Source organism: Delphinapterus leucas, chromosome 19 (genome assembly GCF_059928025.1).
Source record: "Delphinapterus leucas isolate spDelLeu-1000000601 "Yukka" chromosome 19, BTC_Dleu_Yukka2, whole genome shotgun sequence".
Classification (NCBI taxonomy): domain Eukaryota; kingdom Metazoa; phylum Chordata; class Mammalia; order Artiodactyla; family Monodontidae; genus Delphinapterus; species Delphinapterus leucas.
This window is the reverse complement of record NC_143147.1, coordinates 69,403,901-69,430,992: the sequence shown is the minus strand read 5'-3', so window position 1 is coordinate 69,430,992 and position 27,092 is coordinate 69,403,901. Positions and strand designations below refer to the sequence as shown.

Below are 27,092 nucleotides of genomic sequence, written 5' to 3'. Positions count from 1 at the left end.
CTAGGGACACATACAGAATGAAAGTGAGGGGATGGAAAAAGATATCTCATGCAAATAGAAATCAAAAGAAAGCTGGAGTAGCAATACTCATATCAGATAAAATAGACTTTAAAATAAAGAATGTTATAAGAGACAAGGAAGGACACTACATAATGATCAAGGGATCAATCCAAGAAGAAGATACAACAATTATAAATATATATGCACCCAACAGAGGAACACCTCAAAACATAAGGCAACTGCTAACAGCTATAAAAGAGGAAATTGAGAGTAACACAATAATAGTGGGGGACTTTAACACCTCACTTACACCAATGGACAGATCATCCAGACAGAAAATTAATAAGGAAACACAAGCTTTGAATGACACAATAGACCAGATAGATTTAATTGATATTTATAGGACATTCCATCCAAAAACAGCAGATTACACTTTCTCCTCAAGTGCATGCAGAACATTCTCCAGGATAGATCACATCTTGGGTCACAAATCAAGCCTCGGTAAATTTAAGAAAATTGAAATCATATCAAGCATCTTTTCCGACCACAGTGCTATGAGATTAGAAATCAATTACAGGGGGAAAAAACGTGAAAAACACAAACACATGGAGGCGAAACAGTACGTTACTAAATAACCGAGAGATCACTGAAGAAATCAAAGAGGAAATCAAAAAATACCTAGAGACAAATGACAATGAAAACACGACGATTGAAAACCTATGGGATGCAGCAAAAGCAGTTCTAAGAGGTAAGTTTATAGCAATACAAGCCCACCTCAAGAAACAAGAAAAACCTCAAATAAACAAACTTACCTTACACCTAAAGAAACTAGAGAAAGAAGAACAAACAAAACCCAAAGTTAGTAAAAGGAAAGAAATCATGAAGATCAGAGCAGAAATAAAAGAAATAGAAACAAAGAAAACAGTAGCAAAGATCAATAAAACTAAAAGCTGGTTCTTTGAGAAGATAAACAAAATTGATACACCTTTAGCCAGAGTTATCAAGAGAAAGAGGTAGAGGACTCAAATCAATTAGAAATGAAAATGGAGAAGTTACAATGGACACCGCAGAAATACAAAGCATCATAAGAGACTACTACAAGCAACTCTGTGCCAATAAAATGGACAACCTGAAGAAATGGACAAATTCTTAGAAAGGTATAACATTCCAAGACTGAACCAGGAAAAAATAGAAGATATGAGCAGACCAATCACAAGGAACGAAATTGAAACTCTGATTAAAAATCTTCCAACAAACAAAATTCCAGGACCATATGGCTTCACAGGTGAATTCACAGGTGAATTCTATCAAACATTTGGAGAAGAGCTAACATCCATCCTTGTTAAACTCTTCCAAAAAATTGCAGAGGAGGAACACTCCCAAACTCATTCTACGAGGCCACCATCACCCTGATACCAAAACCAGACAGAGAAACTACAAAAAAAGAAAATTACAGAGCAATATCACTGATGAACACAGATGCAAAAGTCCTCAACAAAATACTAGCAAACAGCACCCAACAAGACATTAAAAGGATCATACACCATAATCCAGTGGGATTTATCCCAGGGATGCAGGGATTCTTCAATATACGCAAGTCAATCAATGGGATACAGCATATTAACAAATTGAAGAAAAAAAACCATATGATCATCTCATCAGATGCAGAAAAAGCTTTCAACAAAATTCAACACTGATTTACGATAAAAACTCTCCAGAAAGTAGGCATAGAGGGAACTTTCCTCAGCATAATAAAGGCCATATACAACAAACCCACAGCCGACATCATTCTTAATGGTGAAAAACTGAAAGCATTTCCTCTAAGATCAGGAAGAAGACAAGGATGTCCCCTCTAGCCACTATTATTCAACATAGTTTTGGAAGTCCTAGCCATGGCAATCAGAGAAGAAAAAGAAATCCAAATTGGAAAAGAAGAAGTAAAACTCACTGTTTGCAGATGACATGATACTATACATAGAGAATCCTAAAGATGCCACCAGAAAGCCACTACAGCTAATCAATGAATTTGGTAAAGTTGCAGGATACAAAATTAATGCACAGAAATCTCTTGCATTCCTATACACTAACAACGAAAGATCAGAAAGAGAAATTAAGTAAACAATCCCATTCACCATTTCAACAAAAAGAGTAAAATATCTAGGAATAAACCTACCTAAGGAGGTAAAAGACCTGTACTCAGAAAACTATAAGACACTGATGAAAGAAATTAAAGATGAAACAAACAGATGGAGAGATATACCATGTTCTTGGATTGGAAGAATCAACATTGTGAAAACGACTGTACTATCGAAAGCAATTTACAGATTCAGTGCAATCCCTATCAAACTACCAATGGCAATTTTCACAGAACTAGAACAAAAAATTTCACAATTTGTATGCAAACACAAAAGACCACAAATAGCGAAAGCAATCTTGAGAAAGAAAAACGGAGCTGGAGGAATCAGGCTCCCTGACTTCAGACTATACTACAAAGCTACAGTAATCAAGACAATATGGTACTGACACAAAAACAGAAATATAGATCTTTGCAACAGGATAGAAAGCCCAGAGGTAAACCCACGCACCTATGGTCAACTAATCTATGACAAAGGAGGCAAGGGTATACAATGGAGAAAAGACAGTCCCTTCAATAAGTGGTGCTGGGAAAACTGGACAGCTACATGTAAAAAATGAAATTAGAACACTCCCTAACACCATACACAAAAATAAACTCAAAATGGATTCAAGACCTAAATGTAAGACCGGACACTATCAAACTCTTAGAGGAAAACATAGGAAGAACACTCTTTGACATAAATCACAGCAAGATCTTTTTTGATCCACCTCCTAGAGTAATGGAAATAAAAACAAAAGTAAACAAATGGGACCTAATGAACCTTAAAAGCTTTTGCAAAGCAAATGAAACTACAAACAAGATGAAAAGACAACTCTCAGAATGGGAGAAAATATTTGCAAATGAATCAGCAAACGATTAATCTCCAAAACATATAAACAGCTCATGCAGCTCAATATTAAAAAAACAACCCAATCCAAAAATGGGCAGAAGACCTAAATAGACATTTCTCCAAAGAAGACATACAGATGGCCAAGAAGCACATGAAAACATGCTCAACATCGCTAATTATTAGAGAAATGCAAATCAAAGCTACAATGAGATATCACCTCACACCAGTTAGAATGGGCATCATCAGAAAATCTACAAACAACGAATGCTGGAGAGGGTGTGGAGAAAAGGGAACCCTCTTGCACTGTTGGTGGGAATGTAAATTTATACAGTCACTATGGAGACCAGTATGGAGAGTCCTTAAAAACCTAAAAATAGAATTGCCATATGACCCAGCAATCCCACTACTGGGCATATACCCAGAGAAAACGATAATTCAAAGAGATGCATGCACCCCAATGTTCATTGCAGCACTATTTACAATAGCCAGGTCATGGAAGCAACCTAAATGCCCATCAACATACGAATGGATGAAGAAGATGTGGTACAAATATACAATGGAATATTACTCAGCCATAAAAAGGAACGCAGTTGGGTCATTTGTAGAGACGTGGATGGATCTGGAGACTGTCATACAGAGTGAAGTAAGTCAGAAAGAGAAAAATATCGTATATTAACTCACATATGTGGAACCTAGGAAAATGGTACCGATGAACCAGTTTGCACGGCAGAAATAGAGACACAGATGTAGAGAACAAACGTATGGACACCAAGCGTTTCAGGAAAGCAGTGGGGGTGGGTGGTGGTGGGGGTGGGATGAACTGGGAGATTGGGATTGACATCTGTACACTGATATGTATAAAATTGATAACTAATAACCTGCTGTATAAAAAAGAAATAAAATAAAATTCCAAAGAAAATCAGTGGGGTGATTTCATCCTCAAGGAGGTGGAAATTGCTTCCTGGGATTACAAAATTTAGATATTATAATGGATTGTGACCCTCCAGCGGGCATAGTTTATAAACAGCAAGACTGTGGTATTAAAATTTCATAGTAGGGGATGATTAGAAGAAAAATATCTAAACTGGCTTCTTGGTTAATTAAGTAATGGCAATAATTTTTTTTTTTTTTTTTTTGCGGTACGCGGGCCTCTCACTGTTGTGGCCCCTCCCATTGCGGAGCACAGGCTCCGGACGCGCAGGCTCAGCGGCCATGGCTCATGGGCCCAGCCGCTCCGCGGTATGTGGGATCTTCCCAGACCGGGGCACGAACCCATGTCCCCTGCATCGGCAGGCGGCCTCTCAACCACTGCGCCACCAGGGAAGCCCTGGCAATAGGTTGAGCAACACTGGTATGTGGAATAAAGCGGAGGCGAGCGCTGCTGCAGACAGGTGCTGGGGAGCCTTTCTTCTGAAGGTGCGATGCTTACACAGCGCATTTGAGAAGTATGGGGGCCGTGCGATCCTCTGGGAAAAGCGTTTCGGGCAGAAGGAATGGCCTGTGCAAAGATCCGAAAGCTGGGACTATCCGGCAAGCTCATAGAAGAGCAAGGGGTGGCGTGGACGGGGTCTGTGAGCAGAAAGGAGCAGAAAGGAGCGTGGTAGGAAAATTCGTCAGTGGGCAAATCAGGGAAAACCCTGTATTGGGTTATTGTTAACAATCCTTCATACAGTTCAGTGAATTTCTGGTATATTTGTATTGAATTTGTATTGGATTGAGCACATGAAAGTGGTTCCATCTAACTATTATTTTTAAAGAATCTGTTTTGCTCTGTGCGGAGAACAAACTCTGGGTGGCCGAGTATGGAAGCCGGGAGACCAAGCAGGATGCTGGTGTCATAGGTACAGGAGGGAGAGGTGGGCGGCTTGGCCTTGGGTGTCAGTGAAGAGGTGGGAACTGCCAAGTGCTGCTACTGTGCCCTGGGATGGAGAAGCCTGAAAGTGGATCAGTTTTACTAGGGGGAAAAACCAAGGGTTTATTTTCTGGATAATCAGCATAGAGATGATATTCAAAGCCATGAACAAAACCCAGATTTATATCTGAAATACATTTTCGTCATCTCAACATCCTAAATTTTCACAAAAGTGAATAAATATATTAAGTAATTTTAGGGTTGAAATTTATGAAACATATTGATTGTCTAAAATGCCTACTGCATTGTTATATTTCATTAGTTGAATATCATTGAGTAATAGCTTTCACAGTGGAATTTTAATTTTTATCAATTTGGGATGTAAAGTAAAGTGATACTTTGGGGCCAAGAGGTTACTGTTAGAGAAACTTCATTATATTTTTAATGAAAGTTGAATTTAAAAATTAGCATTCAGACCTTGTCATTAGGTAACAGTAAGTATAGAGAGAAATGGACAGAGTCTGTCAGCAGCACTGAATTTAAGAATCACGAAAACTAGACAGATTTTGCAGAGCTGCTCCTGGTTTAACAGTCAAGGCATGGCTCAAGATGGAAGGTGAGCCTGTCACTGAGAATGAGTTCCTGTGTTTTGTTCTTTCAGGCTTTTTTGTTTTTTTGTTGGGTCTTATTCTGTTTCCGTGCCATTTATCGTAAGCAGACAATTGTATAGATGATTAGACTCATGTCTTTTGGTATTGGCAGGGATTTTCTTGTGTGAAATTAGTAATTAAACATGTAAACACTGGATTTTTTTTTTTTTTAGTTTTGAACTGTATTAAATTTATTTAGATAAACAGAACACAAAATAATGGTGATAGAAAAGTGCCAGTTTTATAACTAAATCAGTGTGGAGTAGCATGTTACATTGCTCTTCTACTTGGAAATATTCCAAGTTCTTTTGAAATAAGATATATAATTCTTCACTATTTAGTCTTAAACAGAGTCCCTTAAACACTGGGTTTTTAAAACAATATATTAGAACTTAGAAATATGAAAATGATAGCAAAATTCTTAGATGCTTGGGGAGGGGACAGCTGTAAAATACAGGGCTCTCTTCATACCAGGGTTTAGACACACAAAGTCTGTGAGTAGATTTATTGATATTTTAGGCTTTATTAGTGGAATTCTTTACCCATTTCTGTACCATGGATGCCACTGGCCATCTTGTGAAGTTTATGCACCCCTTCTCAGAATAATATTTGAAAATTTAATAAAATATATGAGATTGCAAAGAAATTATATTGAGTTACAGTCATCAAAATATTAATCAATCAAATCCATGATAAAGTAATACATATGCTTCTAAACTAATGCAGTACATTTCAAGATTTAGCAGTGGGCCTAATAACTACTGTAATTTATGAATAATGAGGAGGATCAACAATATTAGTGATTATCCCACACTGTATGGTCTATGGAAATATCTGTGTTCCTGTTATTCATAGGTCTTGCTCATACTAACTTGGTTGTTGGCTGTGTTCATAGTTAAAGGGAAATGCTGAAGGTCAGTTAGTTAGGGAACTGAAAATAAAGAGGAGCTATTTTTTTCCATTCAGAGTCCCTGACACTCTGAATTCTATTCATGGACCTGAATCAAGTTTAAAGAGTATCAAAAGGGCCTAGACACATGAAGTATTGTGTTACCTATTATTAACTGTTATTGTTAGTGGCATGTGGTGTTTGTTATTTTATAGTCGCCACCAGAATTTTTCTCCCAGCCTCACAATTTTAAAGAAAAAACTCCCGCATAGCACCAGTTCATCATTTTGAACAAGATGACCATTTAGAAAAATAGATTTTATTTTTTAGGACAGTTTTAGATTTACAGAAAACTTGAGAAGATGGTACAGAGAGTCCCTATATACCCCACACCCAACTTCCCCTCTTTGTAACATCTTACGTTATTTTGGTACAGTTGTTACAATCAGTGAATCCACAGGATACCTTAATAAACTGAAGTCCATAGTTTATTCCGTTTTCCTTAATTTTTACCTAATGCCCTTTTTCTTTTCCAGGATCTCATCCAGATACCACATTGTATTTTCTGCGTAGGTTCCTTTTGGTTGTGGCAGTTTCTCAGACTTCCCTTGTTTTTAACAGCCTGGACAGTTTTGAGGAGGACTGGTCAGGAGTATTGTGTAATGCCCTGTATTGGAATTTGTCTCATGTTTTTCTCATGATTAGACTGGGGCTATGGGTCGAGGCAGTAAGATCACGGAGGTACAGCGCGTTCTCAGCATATCACACCGAGGGCAGATGCTACTAATGACTTACTGTGGATATTAACCTTGACCACCTGGCTGAGGTAGTGTTTGTCAGGTTTTCCACTGTGAAGGCGTTCCCTCCCTGCCTTTCCATACTGTCCTCTTTGGAAGGAAGTACCTGTGTGCAGCCTGTGTATAAGAAGTGGGAGTTATACTCTCCATACTTGAGGGTGGAGTATCTATGTAAATTATTTGGAGTTTTTCTGCATGGGAGATTTGTCTCTTCTCCCTCATTTATTAATTTAGGGAATCATTTATTTTTATCAGTATGGACTCATGGATGTTTATCTTGTGCTCTGGGCTATAATCCAATATTCCTTTATTTTGTTGCTTAAATTGTTCCAGCTTCAGCCATTGGGAGATCCTACAGTAGGCCCCTCTGCCCCTTTGACCCACCCCATCAATGTGGATTATATGGAGACTGGTATTAGAAACCAAGATCTGTTTGCTGGGTGTACTTATTACTGCTGGGGTGTCATTTCTTTTATGTCCTCTCACCAGACAGAGTATTTGCATCTATACAAACCTGTATATATATGCATATCTATAAACATTAGTATATGTAACCATCTGTATCTGTATTAAGCTAAACATAATCTCTTAATGATGTCTGTAACTCTAAACCATTACCACATGGATTATTCTAGCCTTCTCCTCCCCTCTGTAAATTCTCAATCCAACATTGGAAACTTGGCCTCCACCATCATCTTCTAATTGTTCAATTTCAGTGTACAGAAATGGATATAATCAGAGTTGTTGACCCATATCCCCATGGGAACCAACTTTGTCAACTAGGGAACAGTGCTTACGTGCAATTCCTTTTGCCTTTGGTCTCACAGATGCCACTCATTTCAAAATTGCGTAGGTCATCACCTTTCCCGCTACCCCTTCAATGAGGTTTTTATGTATTTGTAATAGAACTAGATTCTTTTATGTATTTGTAATAGAACTAGATTCTTTTTTCACAGCCTGAATTTCTTCTGGGGAAGAATGTGCCAGTTCTCTTGGCATATTAGATTTTGAACCTGGAAGATTTATGATTTTTCCACTTCTCATCTCCTGCATTTAGTATTTTACTCAATCATACTATTTACTTCTCTGAAAATTTTCCTGGACCTGCTCTCTCCCCTTCTGTTTCCACAGCTACCACTTGAGTTCAGGCCACTGTTGCCTCATTCCGGGATCTTCCAGTAGCCTGCCGGTCGCTCTCCCATTCTCCTCTTGTTCCAAATCCCACAAGTGCAGTTTGTCCCATTTTCCCATGACCGAGAACTTGAATTACTAATCTAATGCCTATTAGAACTTCTGTCTACAAGCCATGTCCTTTTAAGAAATCTAACCTCGTCTTCCGAGTGCCACCTCTGAGTTCACAATGTGGGAAGATATTCTTTGTACCCAAGGTAATCTGTTTGTTCCTTCTCTGATCCTGAAGTTATAAACTCTGGAATTCCCCTCCAACACTGTTTGTTACAGCCTGAAAAATGTGATTCTACATCAGCATCTTTTTATGATTCTACATCAGCATCTTTTTTTTGGGGGGCGGGTACACGGGCCTCTCACTGTTGTGGCCTCTCCCATCACGGAGCACAGGCTCCGGACGCGCAGGCTCAGCGGCCATGGCTCACGGGCCCAGCCGCTCCGCGGCATGTGGGATCTTCCCGGACCGGGGCACGAACCCGTGTTCCCTGCATCGGCAGGCAGACTCTCAACCACTGTGCCACCAGGGAAGCCCTCTCATTTCTTTTTAGTGCTGAACAATGTTCCATCCTCTGGATGTACCAGTTTATCCACTCACCTACTGAAGGGCATCTTAGTTGCTTCCAAATTTTGGCAGTTATGAATACAAAGCTGCTATAAACATCTGTGTGCAGGGACTTCCCCGGTGGTCCAGTGGTTAAGACTCTGTGCTCCCAATGCAGGGGGCCCTGGTTCGATCCTGGTCAGGGAACTAGATCCCACATGCTGCAACTAAAAGAAGATCCCACATTCAGCTAAAGATCCCACATGAGGCAATGAAGATCCTGTGTGCCCTGACTAAGACCCAGTGCAGCCGAATAAATAAATAAATTAAAACAAGACAAAACATCTGTGTGCATATTTTTGTATGGACACAAGTTTCTAACTCATTTGGGTAAATACCAAAGAGCATGATTCCTGGATTGTATAGTAAGAGTATGTTTTATAAGAAACTGCCAAACTGCCTTCCAAGACGGCTGTGCTACTTTGCGTTCCTGCCAGTAATGAATGAGAGTCCCTGTTCTTCCACATACTTGTCAGCATTCTGGATTTTGGCCATTCTAATGGGTGTGTAGTGGTATTTCATTGTTTTAATTTGCATATCCATGATGATATATGATGACATCCTTTCACATGCTTATTTGTCATCTGTATATCTTCTCTGGTGAGGTGTCTAAGTCTTTGACCCATTTTTTAATTAGTTTTTTATTTTATTATTGTTAAATTTTGAGCTCTTTGTATATTTTGGAAAACAGTCCTTAATCAGATGTGTCTTTTGCAAATAGTTTTCTTAGTCTGTGGCTTACATTCTAATCCTCTTTTTTTTTTTTTTTTTTTTACAGTACGCGGGCCTCTCACTGCTGTGGCCTTTCCCGTTGTGGAGCACAGGCTCCGGACGTGCAGGCTCAGCGGTCATGGCTCATGGGCCCAGTCGCTCCGCGGCATGTGGCATCTTCCCAGACGGGGGCACGAACCCGTGTCCCCTGCACTGGCAGGTGGACTCTCAACCACTGTGCCACCAGGGAAGCCCATGTTCTAATCCTCTTAATATATATTATATTTTATGGAATAGAAAATGTTAATTTTAATGAAGTCCAATTTATCAATTTTTTTTTCATGCATTGTGCCATGGACATTGTGTCTAAAAAGTCATTGCCAAACTTAAGATAATCTAGGTTTTTCATATGCTATCTTCTAGGATTTCTGTAGTTTTGCATTTTGCATTTAGGTCTGTGATCTGTTTTGAGATAGTTTTTAAGATGTGTCTAGATTCTTTTTTTTTGCACATGGTTGTCCATCTGTTTTAGCACCATTTGTTGAAAAGACTATCTTTGCTCCATTGTATTGCCTTTGCTCCTTTGTCAAAATCAGCAGACTGTATTTATGGGGGTCTCTTTCTGGCCTCTCTGTTCTGTTCCATTGATCTATTTGTCTTTTCTTTTGACAGTACCACAGTGTTTTGATTACTGTAGCCTTATAGTAAGTCTTGAAGTAGGCAGTGTCAGTCCTCCAACTTTGTTCTTCTCTTTCAATTTTGTATTGGCTATTTTGTGTCTTTTGTCTCTCCATATAAACTTTAAGAGCAGTTTGTCCATATCCGTAAAATAACTTGCTGGGATTTTGATTGGTATTGCATTAAATCTGTAGATCAATTTGGGAATAACTGACATTGACATTATTGAATCTTCCTATCCATGAACATGGACTGTCTTTCCATTTATTTAGTTCTTTGATTTTTCTCATTCTTTCATCAGAGATTTGTAGTTTAACCTCATGTAGATCTTGTACATATTTTGTTATATTTGTATGTATTTGATTTTTTGGAGTGCTAATGTAAATAGTGTTGTGTTTTTAATGTCAACTTCCCCTTGTTTATTACTAGGAAAAGTGATTGACTTTTGTATATTAACCTTGTATCCTGCAACCAAGCTATAGTGTCTTATTATTTCCGAGGGTTTTTTTTTTTTTCTTTCCCTTCCCCATCTTTCCCTTTGGTAGCCATAAGTTTGTTTTCTATGTCTGTGAGTCTGTTTCTGTTTTGTATATAGATCCTCTCTTCATTTGTATTATTTTTTAGATTCCACATATGATTGATATCATGTAATATTTGTCTTTCTCTGACTTACTTTACTAAGTACAATATTCTCTAGTGTCTTATTATTTCTTAATGTCTTATTATTTTCAAGAGGTTTTTGATGTATACTTTTAGATTTTCTACATAGATGATCATCTTTTTGTGAACAAAGACAGTTTTATGTCTTTCTTCCTGATCAGTATACCTTTAATTTCCTTTTTTATATATTGCATTAGCTAGGATTTCGAGTTTCATGCTGAAAAGGAGTTGTGAGAGAGAGAGCATCCTTTTCTTTTTCCTGATCTTAGTTGGAAAGCTTCTAGCTTCTAACTGTTATCTGTAGGTGTTTTGTAGAGATTTTTTCCTCAAATTGAGGAAATTCCCCTTCATTCCCATTTTACTGAGTTTTTTTTTTTTTTATCATGAATCAGTGTTGGATTTTGTCAAATGCTTTTTCTGCATCTATTGATATGATCATGTGATTTTTCTTCTTTAGCCATTGACGAGATGGATTACATTAATTGATTTTCAAATGTTGAAATAGCTTTGCATACCTGGGTGAGAGTTACTCTCTTTATTTGTATTATTGATTAAGTAATTGGGAGTGCACTCTTCATACTTGTATGGTGCTAGAGTAGGAGTTGTTGTTATAAAAAGTGAAGCATAATCTTGCTGAGTTAGAGAAGTCTTCCATCATAAAATTCAGGATGGACAGTTTAATTTGTTCAAATGGGAAAAAGACTACATATACATATTATTGAATGAGATGATTTGATCATTACTCACCATTATACTGCTGGTATGGGTGTAAAGAGCAAAGTAAGGAAAAGGTTAGAGTTGTTCAGGGCAGTTTGGAATGCAAGAGTCAGAAGGTAATCGTATGATACCCAGTTGCATTGCCACTGCCTATTAGAGGGGCAGATTGTATAGGCATATGTACAATATGTACTTTATTTTGCTTATTTTATTTCTATTTTATCATATATATTTTATATATATATATAAAATATATATTTTCATCACTGTTATTCTGTATAATGATATACAGACAACTGAGATCAAAATATTGCTTCAACATCCTGGACTTTCTTCTCTGATTTGTTGGGTATGTTTTCCTCTCACCTATTTTTTTCTTTCTCATATAACTAGTACTTTTATTCTTTTCTCTCATGTCCACTGTATTCAATATTCATATTGTAGAAAGATGGCTGACTGCTTTTCTGGCTAATAGAAACCCTTTTTCCTTAGCAAATTCTGGAGAATTACTTATTTGTATCAATTCAGTACTCTTTGCCTTGGTTTCTTTAACAATTTCTAATATTTTATAAGGATCACATGTTTCTTTTTGCATTGTAGTTTTGATTTGTATTTCTCTAATAATTAGTAATGCTATGTCCCTAGATGAGAATAGTGCCGGGTTCAGTAAATATTTGTTCAGTGAATGAATGAATGGCTAAAAGCATATAAACACATTAGCCTTACTTTTACGGTAGAAAGCACTCCTTTTTTTAAAAAAGAGACTTGGTTAATTTAGAGGTTGGTTTAGTTTTTATTAGTATGGTTTTTGATACATTTGTTTTTTCATATTCTTCTCTCTCATACGTTGTATTTTTTCTTCAGGCTATTTAATGATACAGAATTGTTATAAAGTTAGAGGCTTTCTTAACAATGACCCGTTATTTTAGCACCAGATGATCAGAGAACTGGAGTCCCGTGTCCAGCAGCTGACTGGAGAAGCAGAGAACAGTAACTTACAGAAGCAGAAATTAATTCAAGAAAAGCTGGAACTTGAGAGATGTTACCAGATAACATGTAATGAATTGCAAGAAGTAAAGGCAAGGTATTGTCTGAAGTCAGATATCTCTCAGGTGTGGCTGTAAAGTACTGATATTAACTCTATTAAATTATCTGCTGAAATTAATCACACTTGTGCATTTAACTTGGGAGGTTTCCAATCTAAATGCGGCCATTTATTAAATTTTTTAAAGTACCATTTAATATAAGAAGCATACTGTTTGAAAACAGTTGATAAAAATGTGGATACTTATTTGATATATTGAAAGATAATGCATTTGGATTTGGTTGACTAAAAAGTTCCATTTTAGAGATTGATTATAAATATATTGGAAATATGTTTTATTCTCTGATTGCTTTTAGGTGCAACACATTGCATAAAGAGAAGGATCATCTTGTAAATGATTATGAGCAAAACATGAAACTGTTACAAACCAGATATGATGCTGATATAAACCTTCTGAAAAAGGAACATGCTCTTTCAACTTCTAAGGTATTATAGATGCTGGTAGATGTCCATACAAAGTACTTATCTCCTTTACTCAGCATATAGCCAAAGGTAGTAGAAGCTAACTACTATCTGGCCTTTAAATTAGTCTCTCCTTTGCTTAATTTAATGCTAAGTGTCTAATATATAGCATAACACAAATATTTAATAAACTAAAATCTGCTATAAATTAACCCTTTTAATTACCAAAGTTTTTAAAGGAGGAAACATAAAAATCCGAGAAGAAATGTTCAGTTGTGTTAATAATACATATTTTGGAGTAACTCTATACATTATTATTATTATTTTGAAATCTTGGTTATGCGTTAGTTTTCCTGCCATCACATACGCTTATATGAGCCCACAGACACCCTCAGGGGCACTCACACACTTTTGTGTCAGATAATTGAAACTTTCTGCAAAGAAAATCCTATAGCCTCAATACTAAAATAGTCAATTACTTGATATTTCATGAATTAAATATTCTAGTGGATTTGGTTTTAAAATTAAAATTTAAAAAGTTTTCTGTATACCTATTCTTTTTACATCAGTATTATATTTTCATAACTTTAAATGCCATGCAGTACTTAATTTATCTTTTTACTTTAAAAGATTTTTTAACTTAAAGTTTTTTAAAAATTCAGATTTATAGATAATTTTAATTCTAACTGAAGCTTCAGGGGGGAAAAAAGTTAAATTTTTTGAACCAGAAGTTTGTAGGATGGTAGAAAAATCAAAGTTTCATTTTTTTATTATTTTCTTAAAATCTTTTTAGGCATCTGGTATGATTAAAGAATTAGAACAGAACATCTGTCAATTAAAACAGCAGTTACAGGAATCAGAACTTCAAAGAAAGCAACAGTTAAAGGTGAGTCCTGTATTTTTACACAGAATAATGGCTAAAACTCACCTCTCCTTTTCTTGGTGTATACATATAAATGAGAGTTGATGAAAAAAACTCAGAAATGCAGGTAGCCATTTCTGATTCTTTTATTGCACTGTATCATTTTTCATCTTATTTACTTTAACAAAAGTAGATGCTAATGGGATATAGAGTAAAAAGAACAATAATTTTAATTTGAACAATCTACTTTTTTTGAGATTAGTTAAAAGAATAAACCTTATTTAAATACATTATTATTTTAGAATTATTTCCTCTCTTTAAATTATTATCTGCCATTCTTTATAATTTCTCTTTCTTTCTTTCACACCTTTAATTAATTAATTTATTGTTTTGGCTGCACCGCTCGGCATGTGGGATCCTAGTTCCTCGACCAGTGATTGAACCCATGCCCCCTGCGGTGGAAGTGCGGCGTCCCAACCATTGGACCACCAGGGAACTCCCTCTTTCACACCTTTTAGATCTTGCCTTTTCTCTCATGGTCAGAAAGTACCAAGCACTTCCATATGATATAACTTCAAACTTATTATTTTCATGTTGATTCATTTGGTCATTTTTAAGTGATCTCCTAATTCTAAGGGTCAGAAAGTTTCTCTTTCACTGTAAAGTATGTACTTTTGAGAGTGGTAACATCTTCAGATAACTAAGGTTTTATGGCCTCCAACATAAAGCTATGCATGTTTCTAGTTGTAGTTTAGAAAACTGGACAGGTAGGGCTCTCTTAAATATGCAAGACTCAAATAAGGTTTGTCATCAAAGAGATTGATTTGTTTCATTAGATTACCAATTTTATTGACCTAGAAGCAATTTTAAGTATAATAAAGATAAATATTTATTATTCACAGGATCAAGAAAATAAGTTTCAAATGGAGAAATGTCACTTAAAACGCACCTATGAGAAAAAGGTAATATGTTTCATGGGAAGCTATGACATTTAAAATAGCACATGAGGCAGTTAAGAATGAGGGTTGATTTTTATACAGCCGTGCATTCCAGCTCTTATTTCTGAGTTCATTTCAGTTAGCCAGTAATCAAATTTTTCTTCTTTTTCATGTTTACAAACAGCTTCTTCAGTTTGATTTTTAATTATATCAACATTAAAACACCACTTCTCTGTTATATTTGAGTGAAGAGTATTATTATGTTCGCCTTTCATAATAACCTTTTGAAATTATATTTTCTTTCTACCAGTAAAAATGTGATGTGACTGTTGGGTGTTATTTTTTTCTGTTGTATCATATGTGTAATAAGAACTCTAAGAAATTAACCAAAGAATATGAAACAGTGAAAGCATTGTCTACTACGATCGATTAGTAAGAAATGGATTAGTCATTGTCTCTTGCGATTTAGAGCAGTGACGGTAGTGACTGTTTCTACTGGTGCATGCTGGTGTCCTTGTTACCAGTAACAACTAGGGTCACTGCCACACTGTTGACACCTTCGGTGATAAAGTATAGAATTCTATGTCTGTGGCTTTCAAACTTGAGTTTTGAATTTGTTGTTTGCTGTATGACTGTAATTGAAATAGCAAAGATTTTGTTGCTGCTTTTGTAATTATTTACAGTTCTAACATCCACCAAATTAATCCTCTTGTAAAATACCCACATAATGGAAAATGAGAAAAAAGTTACCCCTTCAACTAATTAAAATACATACAAATTAAAATTAGACAGATTTTATAGCACAAAGTTGTTAAAAGATGTAATACCACATCTTATCTATGCGTATCGTCACAGCAGACATGCATTACATGCTTTCACGGGGCGAGGTATCACACCAGGCACTGGATGCAGGGGAGGGGTTGAGGGTGAGCTATCCATAGACGCTGCTCTCCAGCAGCTTAATGTCTGGGAAGAAGAAAGTTTCTGTCCTTCGGAAAAGTGAGTGTTTCTTCTGATGTGCATTGACCTAAATATGTGCTCTTTAAAATTATAATTAATTTTCTTATTGTTAAAGTGTCTTTCCCCTGCAGTTTTAATACAGCTCAATGCAAGATACTGAATATATTTCATGCCTACAAAATGATATCTGAACAGGAGGGAGAAATACTGCTTTCACTGAAATAAAGAATTTTTTCGGTTTCTGCTGTTGAGCCATGCAGCTGCTTAACAACCTGGCTTACCCAGAGCAGACCGTGCGCTGTCATAAGCCTTGCTCCCCGCTGCCTGAGGCATGCACATCCTCCGGGTGTACCTGTTAGTCCTTTGTTCTTTCTTTGGGCGGATGTCTGGCTCCCCATCCATCAGGGCCACCTTCCCGGCCTCCTGCTCTGTCACACTCCGTGGTCAGCCCTCCTCCTGAGTGATGGTACTTGCTTACCTGTGAGCCCCAGAGGGTTTGGTACCAGGAGGAAGGTGCACACTGACTCATATACAAGATTGTCTTCCTACCCCAAAGTTGAGTCCTCCTGTGGGCCGTGACATACAGAGTTGGGGCTGGAGAGGCAGTCTCTCCTACCATGGTCTTTTCTTGGCTGTTCGGCCACTGAGTAAACTCAGGTTTCTGCACCAGCCCCTCTCCCTGATGGACACACACAAGAAACAGAATGTTAAAGCTCAGTTCATCCCTAGCCAGCCACCTTCCCCCATCCTATTCTGTTTCACTTCAGGGAGCAGACCTAAATCCTTTTAATTAGGTGTCATAACTACAGCTTTTCCCTTTCCGTGAGCTATCAAGTGGTCTCGCTTTTAAATAACGTAACTAGTTAAAGAGTGTTAATTGTTTTCAGTGTAAATAAGATGTGTTTAAAATAGCAGCCATCTGTAAAGAAAAATAAGTGTAGTTGTACATATTGCATACGTTCTAACGTTATTTGTATTGGAAGAAAATGGCGCTCAGCGTGCCACTTTTTGTTTTACAATTAATTCCATAATCTCCCCCTTTTAAATTGACATCTGTTCTTCTTTCTTTATTAAACCTGCTGTGATCTCAGCCCTTGAAGATTTGATGTCCTGTACCCCCCTCAGGGAATATCCTCTTTGACTGCTCAGAGAGCTGACATAAATCTTACCGAGCACCAGACTGTGTAACCGGATAGCCAAGTGGGATGGATAGCGCTTTTGTTTTTGTCTTAGACAGTGTTACAGGTGTGCGCATTCAGTAACTTTTGGTATAAAACTAAGTTCTGAATATCTGTTCAGGAGGAGGAAATGCCATCTGAATGACATTATTTCCTCATGCCAACAAGAAAGCAGCGTCAGAGTCTAAGTTGTCTTTGAGGTAAGAGAAGCAGCATCAGATGCTCTCCCTGATTTGAGCGCACACATTACCTAATGGTCTTTATTGATCTCTGTGGCTGTTACCTGCGCTTCAGATCTTCGAACATCAAACAAATAATAGGTAGTAAAACTGAATTTCATTGTTTGATGAAGTGTCCTAATCTGTTAAATCAGGAAACGGTTAGGCTGAATGATTTTACTAGCAAGGAAACACCTGCCTCCTACAAGTAACCTGCTGCCTGTTTTCCACACAGGCACCAGAGAGTTAAAAGATGGTGCTGTTTACCGAAAGACGTTCATGAGACAGATGTTAAGCATGTATATCCTAAAATGTGCTGGAATTGAAATATCTACTTATAATAATTCTGAGGTAACTGTGTCACAGTTGAGATCTAAAGTCTGATGGAGTTCAAAATTATTAGGAATAGTTATTCCAGTCTTTAGTGTTTATATATAATTCTTTTAATTAGGTTAAAAAAATTTAAAATTTACACAGTTCCATGTGTATTGCATAGTGTTTTCCAACTACTACCGGCCTAATTTTCTTTAAGAGGACAGGTGTCTTGAGTGAAGCTTTAAAAAATGAAATTGTGCAGTGAAATGATTTATAGAGTTAATGGCGCGCAATGCACCGTATTTGTCATGGTGAGAAGCAGAGTGGGCAGTGTGGTTGCGAGACGCGGTGGGGCCGTCGGCTGGTCCGTGCACGAGCCAGCCGCGGTTCCACGCTCTTCTTTGTGCTGTGGTATCTGCCGCCGTCTGTTTCCTTGCACATAGCAAACCTCTTTCTTCTTTATACAGGCACACCTTTTTGATAACATAACCTCTTAGGGTGCACGGGAATGAAATCTACATTTACTAAATGCTCGATAAATGTGCTTCTGGCTACCTGACTCACTCATTTACAGCAGACGCCCATGTTGGAGAATATATGCTGTGTCTTTGTCTATCTGGTTTGTTTCCATTATTTAAATTATTAAAATTCATTTTTGATGCTAACTATATAGTAGGGAAAGGATTGCAAGCAAGTCAATTTAAGGCTTATTTCCCACTGCCATTACTACGTTCAGAAGCAAAGGTTGGCAGTAGCATTATTGCCGTCACCCCCAGCTCTCTGGAATATAGGTAAAAACTAAAAGTATAACCCCAAGGGTCCCTTTAGCATTCAATACAAATATATTCAATTAAGAACAAATAAGCAAAAAACAAACCCAGAACAGCATTTATTGACTATTCTAGTGCGGGCCAAGTGTTGTGCTGAGTGCTGAGGATATAAAAATAAATGAGAAACAGCTTTTAGCTTTGAGGAGCCACCAGCTCAGAAGCCTGTGCGTTGACACATGCATGTTTCACTCAGAAGGAAGGCTCTCATTCTCCCACCCAGATAGCCTCATTGCTGCTTTAGAAATGGTCCTAATAGTTTAGAAGCGATAAATTAGATCAAGGTGCTTGGGTAGCACAAGCCAATCAGGAAGTGGCAGCTAGAACTTGACCAAGGTTAAGATTGAATCGTGAGTGGTAAAAAGTGCTTACGAGAACTCAAAATTCTTAGCAATTCAGGGGCCGTTTTCTGAAAGGGCAAATAGTCCACAGGGAATTCCATTATGTGGCATGCTGTATTGTGGTTTGGGGTGTTCATAATGACCTTGAATTTTCAAGAAAATGTTTGTGTATAGAGTATTTAGTCTGAGGAGGTGATGATAATTAACACTGCTGAGCATTTATCATGTTCCCAATATTGACCTAAGAGCTTTACCTGGAGTCACTTATTAAGTCCATCACAGTTTTTGAAAAGAATGCTCATCCTGATTGCCGTCCTCATTTTCCAAAGAGGCGACTGAGGCACAGTGTCGAGTAGCTTGTGAAGGGGCGAAACCTGTGCAGTCTGGCTCCAGAGCTTGCGGTCATAATCACCGTGTAACCCTAATAGATTTTTCTCAAAGTTGGTTCAGTTTTTGATATCTTCACCAAAGTGGGTAAATCTCAATTATGCTAGCGTGCAGAGAGTCCTGAGTCCCAGAAGAAAACCGAGCAGGAAATCGAGGGGGAACCCTGCTCGTGCAGCCAGCTGGAGGCCAGTGTGTCAGGTGCTGTTGACTTGCCAGTGACTCTGATCGCGGCTCCTGCGAGGTTTCCACGTAACGTGCGGTTTCGCAGAACCCAAGACCTAGTCTGTGGGGTGAGGGAAAACCTCCCCAAACCCTCCTGGGGATTTCCTGGGAACTGGATTTTCACTGCAGCTCTGAGGAGACCTCACTAGGGGACGTGGGACAGGAGCAGCGTTATGCCCCCCGTATTTTTTTTTTTTTTTTTTGTCAAGCACCAAATCTGAACAGATAATACTCTGTTTAAGAATGAGTAAGAGGAAGAAGCCAGAATGGGGTCTGTGGAAGAAATATTGTGGAGCAAAGGGAGGAGAGCGTGATACAGGTGACTCAGAGAAAGAAGTTTCTTCAAAAGAAAACATTAAGAAATTCATCAGTAGAATCCCTGAAGACATGATGTCCATGAAGGAGAAACAGGTATCATAGGGAAAGAAAAGGCTGAGGTGGAAGTGGAGGTAGTCTACACCTTGGTGATCGCCATCACAGCAGCCAGTAGGCGCTTTTGATCAAATATTGTCCTGGAAAAGCTCCCCTCTGTCCTCACTCTTTCACTTTACAGGCAGTTTATTTTATTTATTATTTATTTTACTAAAATACCAAAGGAGAAAAATATAAGAGAATTGTAATAGGAAAAGGCCAAGGAACATAGAATTTTTGAGCTAAATAGTTCTCTGTCCAAACCAATGAATAGCTAACTAAATACAGATATTTTTGAGGAGCACTGATTCAGTGTTTGAAAAGGTTTGTGACTGTGTGTGGGGGGGCGTGTGTGCGTGCGTTTCGTTGACTTCGTTCTTCTCCCTCCTCTCCCATCTCCTGTGCCCCACCAGGCACACAGTCCGCCTCACCTGGATTGCCGGCGGGTTGTGCTCGGGACCCCCGCCCGCTAAGTGACTTGAGCTCCCTTACCTTCCAGCTGGGCTCTGCACCCTCAGCTGTCTCCTCTGTGGGACCACAGCTGCTGTTTTACTCTCCCCTTCCCTCCAGCTGTAGCAGTTTCCTTTTCCTATTTTTAGATCCGTATAATGGGTCCATGTTAGGTATGCTTATCTGCATTTGCATACGAAGAGCTTTCTGTGAAGAGAAATATTCATTTGACCCTCATTATTCTTGCTGCCATCCCACCTGTTCAGAGGATGCCACATTTAGTAAAGAGATTCTCAGGGTGGGGGGACTTCCCCCCAGACTCAGTAGATGTTTATATAGATCATTCCCAGAAGTGGAAGACTGTTTCATCATAACCTGTATGTTTTTGGGGAATATAGACACATTATTTATTGTATTCTCCTGTGTCTTGTTGGATTACTTTGGTTAATATGTAATGTTAAAAATTTCAAAAGTGATTCCTCCCTTTTTGAATTTCTTACATATCAGTTTATTTTACAGGGAATCCACGTGCAGGTACATTTAAACAATGATTAACTTTGACCAGAAAATTATTACTGGGAGAATACTGTTAAGATAATTCTATGGTAAATGATTATGGTTAACCAAGCCTCTATCTTGAAAAATCTAAATCTAATTTTATATTAAAAATAGATTTAAGATTACTGTTTCATTGTATTTCTCCTTTGAGTAAACTTGACTTGTCTTTCAGTAAATTTTACATCTTTGTCACGGCAGGTTCATGACTTGCAGACTGAACTTGATAAAGAAAAAGAAGATGCTCAAAAGAAAATCCATAAATTTGAGGAGTCTTTGAAGTGAGTAAAATTGTAATATAGTTAATTAAAAGAAATACGCTTATTCTAAACTGTGAGCCAAATTAGGTAACTAAAACTCAAACATTATAATATTTTTATCATAACCGTGCTGTGGTTTAGCTCGAGTCGGTTTTCTATTATCATTCTCTGTTTTCAGAATTTTATTACTAGCCAGTAAAGGAAAAATATCAGTTCAGCTGTCTTTAAACGATAGGAAGGTAAGAAAGACAACTTAGTGGTTTCAGATGCTTTCTTCCTCTCAAATGAAAACAGATTTAAAAACAACAATAGCAACAATAAGATTTAGATCTAGGACATTTAGAAGTTCCTCTGTAGCTTTTTTGGGAGGAATTTGGGTAATGAAATGTTTCAGTTGTTATATTTAAAAATGGACTACTATACAGGCATTGTTTAGCAAAGGTTTTGTCTTATGGTACGTAAACATACACATTAAAATGTTATATTTTATTTGTCTTTTCCATTCATTTACTAAGTCGATTAGGCCCTACTGATCACTAGGTATTATCCTGCAGCTTTTAGCTGGAGAACATTGATTTATTCAGTAACGGTTGCGTTCTCACCATGTTTCAGGCAATGTCTAATTCCTTCCTGGAGGACCTGTATTGTAGTCCAGTTGGGAAGATATTCATGCACTTTGGCAGTTACAGTCCGGAGTGATGAGAACTTTCACAGGATAGAGGTCAATAGTGTACCTGCCCCAAGAAAGTGATTTAGGAAGGGAAGCTTACTTGGGCACAGTATATCTAGCTAACTCCCAGTGAATCAGCAAATTCCATTTTTTATGCTTTTCCAAACCTCCAAAGAGGAAAATTTAGAGAAAGGCCAAAAAGAATATCTAGGATCAAAGAAACCTAGTATCAGATTCTTCCTGGGAAGATTGCATAACCGGAAGTTCCCTCTCCTTCACTCTGCTTGTTAGTAAAATGTCCTGAATGGGTTGCTGAATAGGACATCTTAAAATAATCTATGTGCTGTGACATCGCAGGATATCAGTTACTTATCTATACCAGGATTGGTGCTTATTTGTTCACATCACCACATATGAATTAGGTGAAATTAGAGAACTGTAATGTCCATTAAACATTAAGCCAGATAACTGTATTTTATACCCCAACTTGAATAGTGACACAACTAGGGCATTCTTGCTTTATGGATGGGATGCCCTCCCTTTATCCCTCATTAATTCATTTTTTTTCCTCCTTAAAATGTTGATTCACAACTTTCTTTGTATATTCAACTTACCACACTTTCGTTTCTTTTTTGTTCTACCTTGTCTCTTTTTTTTTGTAATTTCTTTATACTTTTTCCATTAGCTTGTTGATGTGTATTTTATATCCATAAAGGAAGAGGTAATTCCTTCAAATAACAGGAAATCAACAAATATTTGTCTAGTACCTACAATGTCTATATACTGTATTATCATACGAAAGGAAATCGAAGGTTTAGAAACTATAGCTCAAGACATAATCCTGTTCTTAACAATTTTATAGTCCAGGGTAGGCATTTGAAGTCCCTGGAGTGTTAGGTATCAAGTCGTTGACATAAAGTGCAATTGGAATAAGAAAGACTGTTGGCAATTGGAGAATTGGGAGTCGATGTCTAATACAGCATGGTCTTTTAATGTTCACCAGTGGATGGTGAAAAAAACCCTGAAGCCTCTGTAGTTGCTATATGCAACATAATCTATTTAAGGCTTTAGAGGTCTTTACCAAAATACCAAATTTTACTTGGAGTTAAAAAAAGCTAGTTTAGATTGTTAATAACATTCCCCTGTGGATCTGTTTCTTCCATTCCTTGTGTAGATGATGTCTTCATTTACACTAAATGTTGGTATGACCTTAACAATATAGCACCTGGTATAGCAGGAGCAATCTGGTCTGAAAATAGTAGCGTAAGTTATTGTGTGGTCTGAACTTCAAAGTAAACAGTACAACCTGGCTGTCTTCCCAGAGGAAAATATTCTGGGGCAACTGCTACTGCTTTTCAATCTAAGAATAGTGTTAGACCCGGTTGGTCCAGAGACAGTTTCATTTTTCTAAAAGACAGGTATATGATATGGAAATTTGCCATGATTATTAGCGTTTTTTTTCTGTAATAAAAATATACACAAAGGTGAAAAAAACCTCACTTTTAGAATGTGGTGGTATTCATTCATTTATTCATTCATTCTTTCACTCAGTAGGGTTGTTGAATGTATAGTGGAGGATGTCAGAGAGCTGGAATTAACGTGTGAATTAATGTACATATAAATACATGATAAGTGGATCCAACTCAATCTTTGGTTTAGAGCTCAAGTTGATACTTCAGACCCTGTTGGTATTTAAGAGGGACACTGATTTGAAGTTAGCACTCACTGTAAATGTAACTCCTAAAGCTAATTTGCCTACTTGTTACTGTTTTTCAGAAAAATAAGAACAGTTTAATTAATATTACTGTCCTACTACTTACAATTTTTATTCTACACATATCCTAAACAGTTTTTTGCTTCCTATTTCATTTTTGTTGCAGAGAATATTTTAATAACCTCCAGTAACTGAAAATTATCGAAACTATAACTGTAAATGGTATGAATTTTTTTTTTTTTGCGGTATGCGGGCCTCTCACTGCTGTGGCCTCTCCCGTTGCGGAGCACAGGCTCCGGACGCGCAGGCTCAGCGGCCATGGCTCACGGGCCCAGCCGCTCCGCGCCATGTGGGATCTTCCCGGACCGGGGCAGGAACCCGCGTCCCCTGCATTGGCAGGCGGACTCTCAACCACTGCGCCGACAGGGAAGCCCAATGGTATGAATTTTGTGTGTTCATTTTTCAAAGATAGGTAATTAAAGTAAATGGGAAACGTAGTGCTGAATGGAAAATTACCATCGGTAATAAAATAACTTGGTGTAACTCTCTGAAGGACTAACACTGAAAAAGTATGTTATTTTTTTGGAGGAGTTAAAACCTATGAACAACAGATGTAGATAGTATAGATTTGGTTTATCCCTTTTTTGATATTTATATGTTTACCAAATTTGATTTCTAAGTTTTTGGTGCTATAAAACTAATAAAGCATTGTTCTGAGATATTGTATAAATTGACTATTTTAAAGCATTCAATGAGACATTCCAAAGTCATCTTTTTGTAAAATATTTATTTATTTTTATTTTATTTATTTTTGGCTGCATTGGGTCTTTGTTGCTGCGTGCAGGCTTTCTCTAGCTGTGGCGAGCGGGGGCTACTCTTCGTTGTGGTGTGCGGGCTTCTCATTGCTGTGGCTTCTCTTGTTGTGGAGCATGGGCTCTAGGCACGTGGACTTCAGTAGCTGTGGCACGTGGGCTTCAGTAATTGTGGCTCACTGTTTTCAGTAGTTGTGGCTCGTGGGCTCTAGAGTGCAGGCTCAGTAGTTGTGGCACATGGGCTTAGTTGCTCTGCGGCATGTGGGATATTCCCGGATCAGAGCTCAAAGCCATGTCCCCTGCATTGGCAGGTGGATCCTTAAGCACTGCACCACCAGGGAAGCCTCATCTTTTTGACTGATACCTTTTTCAAACTCCTCTCTGGCAGTAAAATACAAAACTGTCTTGAAACATTTATTCCGATCCATTTTAACTTTTTTGTATTGTCAGTTGTAAACATCATAAATATTTCTACTCTGACACTAATATATATAAGCTTTCTGTTTTTCAGTTAGTACTGAAAGTGAGTAGTGGTAATTTCACTAGAACATGTTACAAAATCAGTCTTTAGATGATATGATTATGAATGACCTTACAGGAAGCAAGCCCTTGTTTAACTAAAACATATTCTTTCTGTTGTAGTTGCTAACATATACATGTACATGTATACATGACTGTGTCTGAATGTATCCACCGCAAATAAAGCTTTTACTGGGTTTAAAAAAATACAGAGAGATGAGGCAAATTTAAATCTGGGCTGTAACCTCTCAGGCCAGACGCTTTGATGTTACTAAAACAAACAAACATGCATTTTTGGTAATAGGAGGTGTCTCATGAAAACTGGATATTTCATGAGTCCCCTTTTAAATCATTATCTTGAATTTTTGTCACAATTACTTTATAACCCTGAAACATATGTTTAGCTGACTTTTTGCCAATTTATATAATACACAAAATGTAGATATGTGAGATATTTGATTATATAAATATTTAGAAATGTCTGTTAAGTTGGCTCTCATTTAGACTTTGCTGTCAATAAATATAAGGAAAAGTGAAACAGTGGCTTCTTGTACCCTTACAGTTTTTAAAAATAACTTTTTAAAGCTAGGTAATAGAGTTCCATGGTTTGAAATATGAAAGATAGGAAAAATGAGCATACGGGGAAAAGTCCCCTTCCATAGGAGCCCTCTCGCTATACATTTTTCCTCTTGGGAAGGAGCAGTGTTACCAATTCCCTGTGTATCCTTTCATATGGAAGCATCGATACTCTTTCCCCACTATCTCTTCCCCTTATGTGCTACCTATATCCTGATGTTTTTCACTTAACGTATCTTGAAGGTTATTTCATGTAAGGACAGAAAGAGCTTCCCCATTCTGTTTTATGTATTTGATGTACTTTATTTCACTAATTCTTTATTGATGAACACATGATGAAAATGTTTCCATTTTTCTCCTAGTACATATATGGTTTGATTTTAACATTTAAATCTGTGACCCATTTGGAATGTATCCAGTGTAGGTTGTGAGATACGGATCCTGTTGTTTTTGCTTTTTGTCAAATGGTTACCCAGTCATTTCAACATCATTAATTTAATGATCTAGCCTTTCCCTCTTCAGAGTTCTGCTACAGAACCTTTATCATTGGACTTGGGTCTAGCCTTCTGGTTCTGTTTGAGAGATCTGAAAATGCTTGTGCCAGTCCCATACTCTGTTGATTTCCGCTGTTTAAAGGTAATGTTTAGTGTCTAGTCAGACTACTTACCCTGTTACCCTGTGCTTTTTCAGAATCTTCCTTTTTTTCTTGTTTATATTTTTCCATTGGAGATTTATAATTAGCTTGTCTAGTTAAAAAAGAAAAACCATTAGTCTTTTTGTTAATGTTGCTGAACAGATATAGTTCAACAAAGGAAGAACTGACATCTTTTAATGTTGAATCTTTCCACACACAACATGATACGCCTCCCTTTGTTCAGGTCTGCCTCCGTGTCACTCTACAGCCAGATCCTGTTTTTGAAACAGACAGTTTGCAAGGAATTTGTGTTACTTAACTATCACAAGTTGGTTCTTTTATATTAAGTGTATATTTTGACTATTAGGGTATGTGTTATGAAGCTTAAAATACATAGGGAGTTGTATATTCTGGGTTTGAAGTTTCATACAGTTTGCGATGTGGATTTTAAACTCTCTGTACTTTTGGTCATACTGTTTATTTTTGAATGAAGAATGTAAAACTCTTGCAGGTATCACTTGTTTATACTTCTGTAGCCATTTAATACCTTAATATGTCATTTTAATCAAACTCATTTATTAATTCCTCCCAACATCTATTTTGTTCTAGGAACTTTGTTGGTACTGAGTATAAAGTGCCTGAGAAAGCAGGCAAGGCCTCTGCTGTGGCCACAGTACGTGGCTGCACAGCTTTCCTGTTGAATGCCCCACCGTGTCAGTGTATCAGTGCAGGACACTGGGTGTTGGTCCCCACAGAGCACAGGGTACTTCCACAGAGACCCTGGGTGACGGTCGGTGTGTTTTCCCTGCTTCACTTGGTAACATGAGATATTCTTGATTTTATTTTATTTACCTTAGTGTAAAATAAGCACTTTGCCTCCTATTGAACAACGCATTGTTGGGATTGCTGCATTGTTTGTAAAAGTAGACATTTTGGGGCTTCCCTGGTGGCGCAGTGGTTGAGAGCCCGCCTGCCGATGCAGGGGACACGGGTTCGTGCCCCGGTCTGGGAAGATCCCACGTGCCGC

At 37.7% G+C, this 27,092-nt stretch overlaps 1 protein-coding gene across 17 annotated transcripts in view; it reads left to right on the top strand.

Annotated features, from left to right (window-relative positions):
- Nucleotides 1–27,092, top strand: part of CEP112 (centrosomal protein 112) — a 413,480-nt gene that overhangs the window by 89,516 nt on the left and 296,872 nt on the right. For all 17 annotated transcript variants that reach the window (XR_016389081.1, XM_089901741.1, XM_022589836.3 and 14 more), the window contains 5 exons: nt 12,639–12,793; nt 13,111–13,240; nt 14,010–14,102; nt 14,981–15,040; nt 21,082–21,161. Coding sequence is in view for 16 of the 17 variants with exons in the window: in XM_089901741.1 (XP_089757867.1) it covers nt 12,639–12,793; nt 13,111–13,240; nt 14,010–14,102; nt 14,981–15,040; nt 21,082–21,161 (518 nt within the window). In the remaining variant the exon portion in view is untranslated. The remainder of the gene's footprint in view (nt 1–12,638; nt 12,794–13,110; nt 13,241–14,009; nt 14,103–14,980; nt 15,041–21,081; nt 21,162–27,092) is intronic.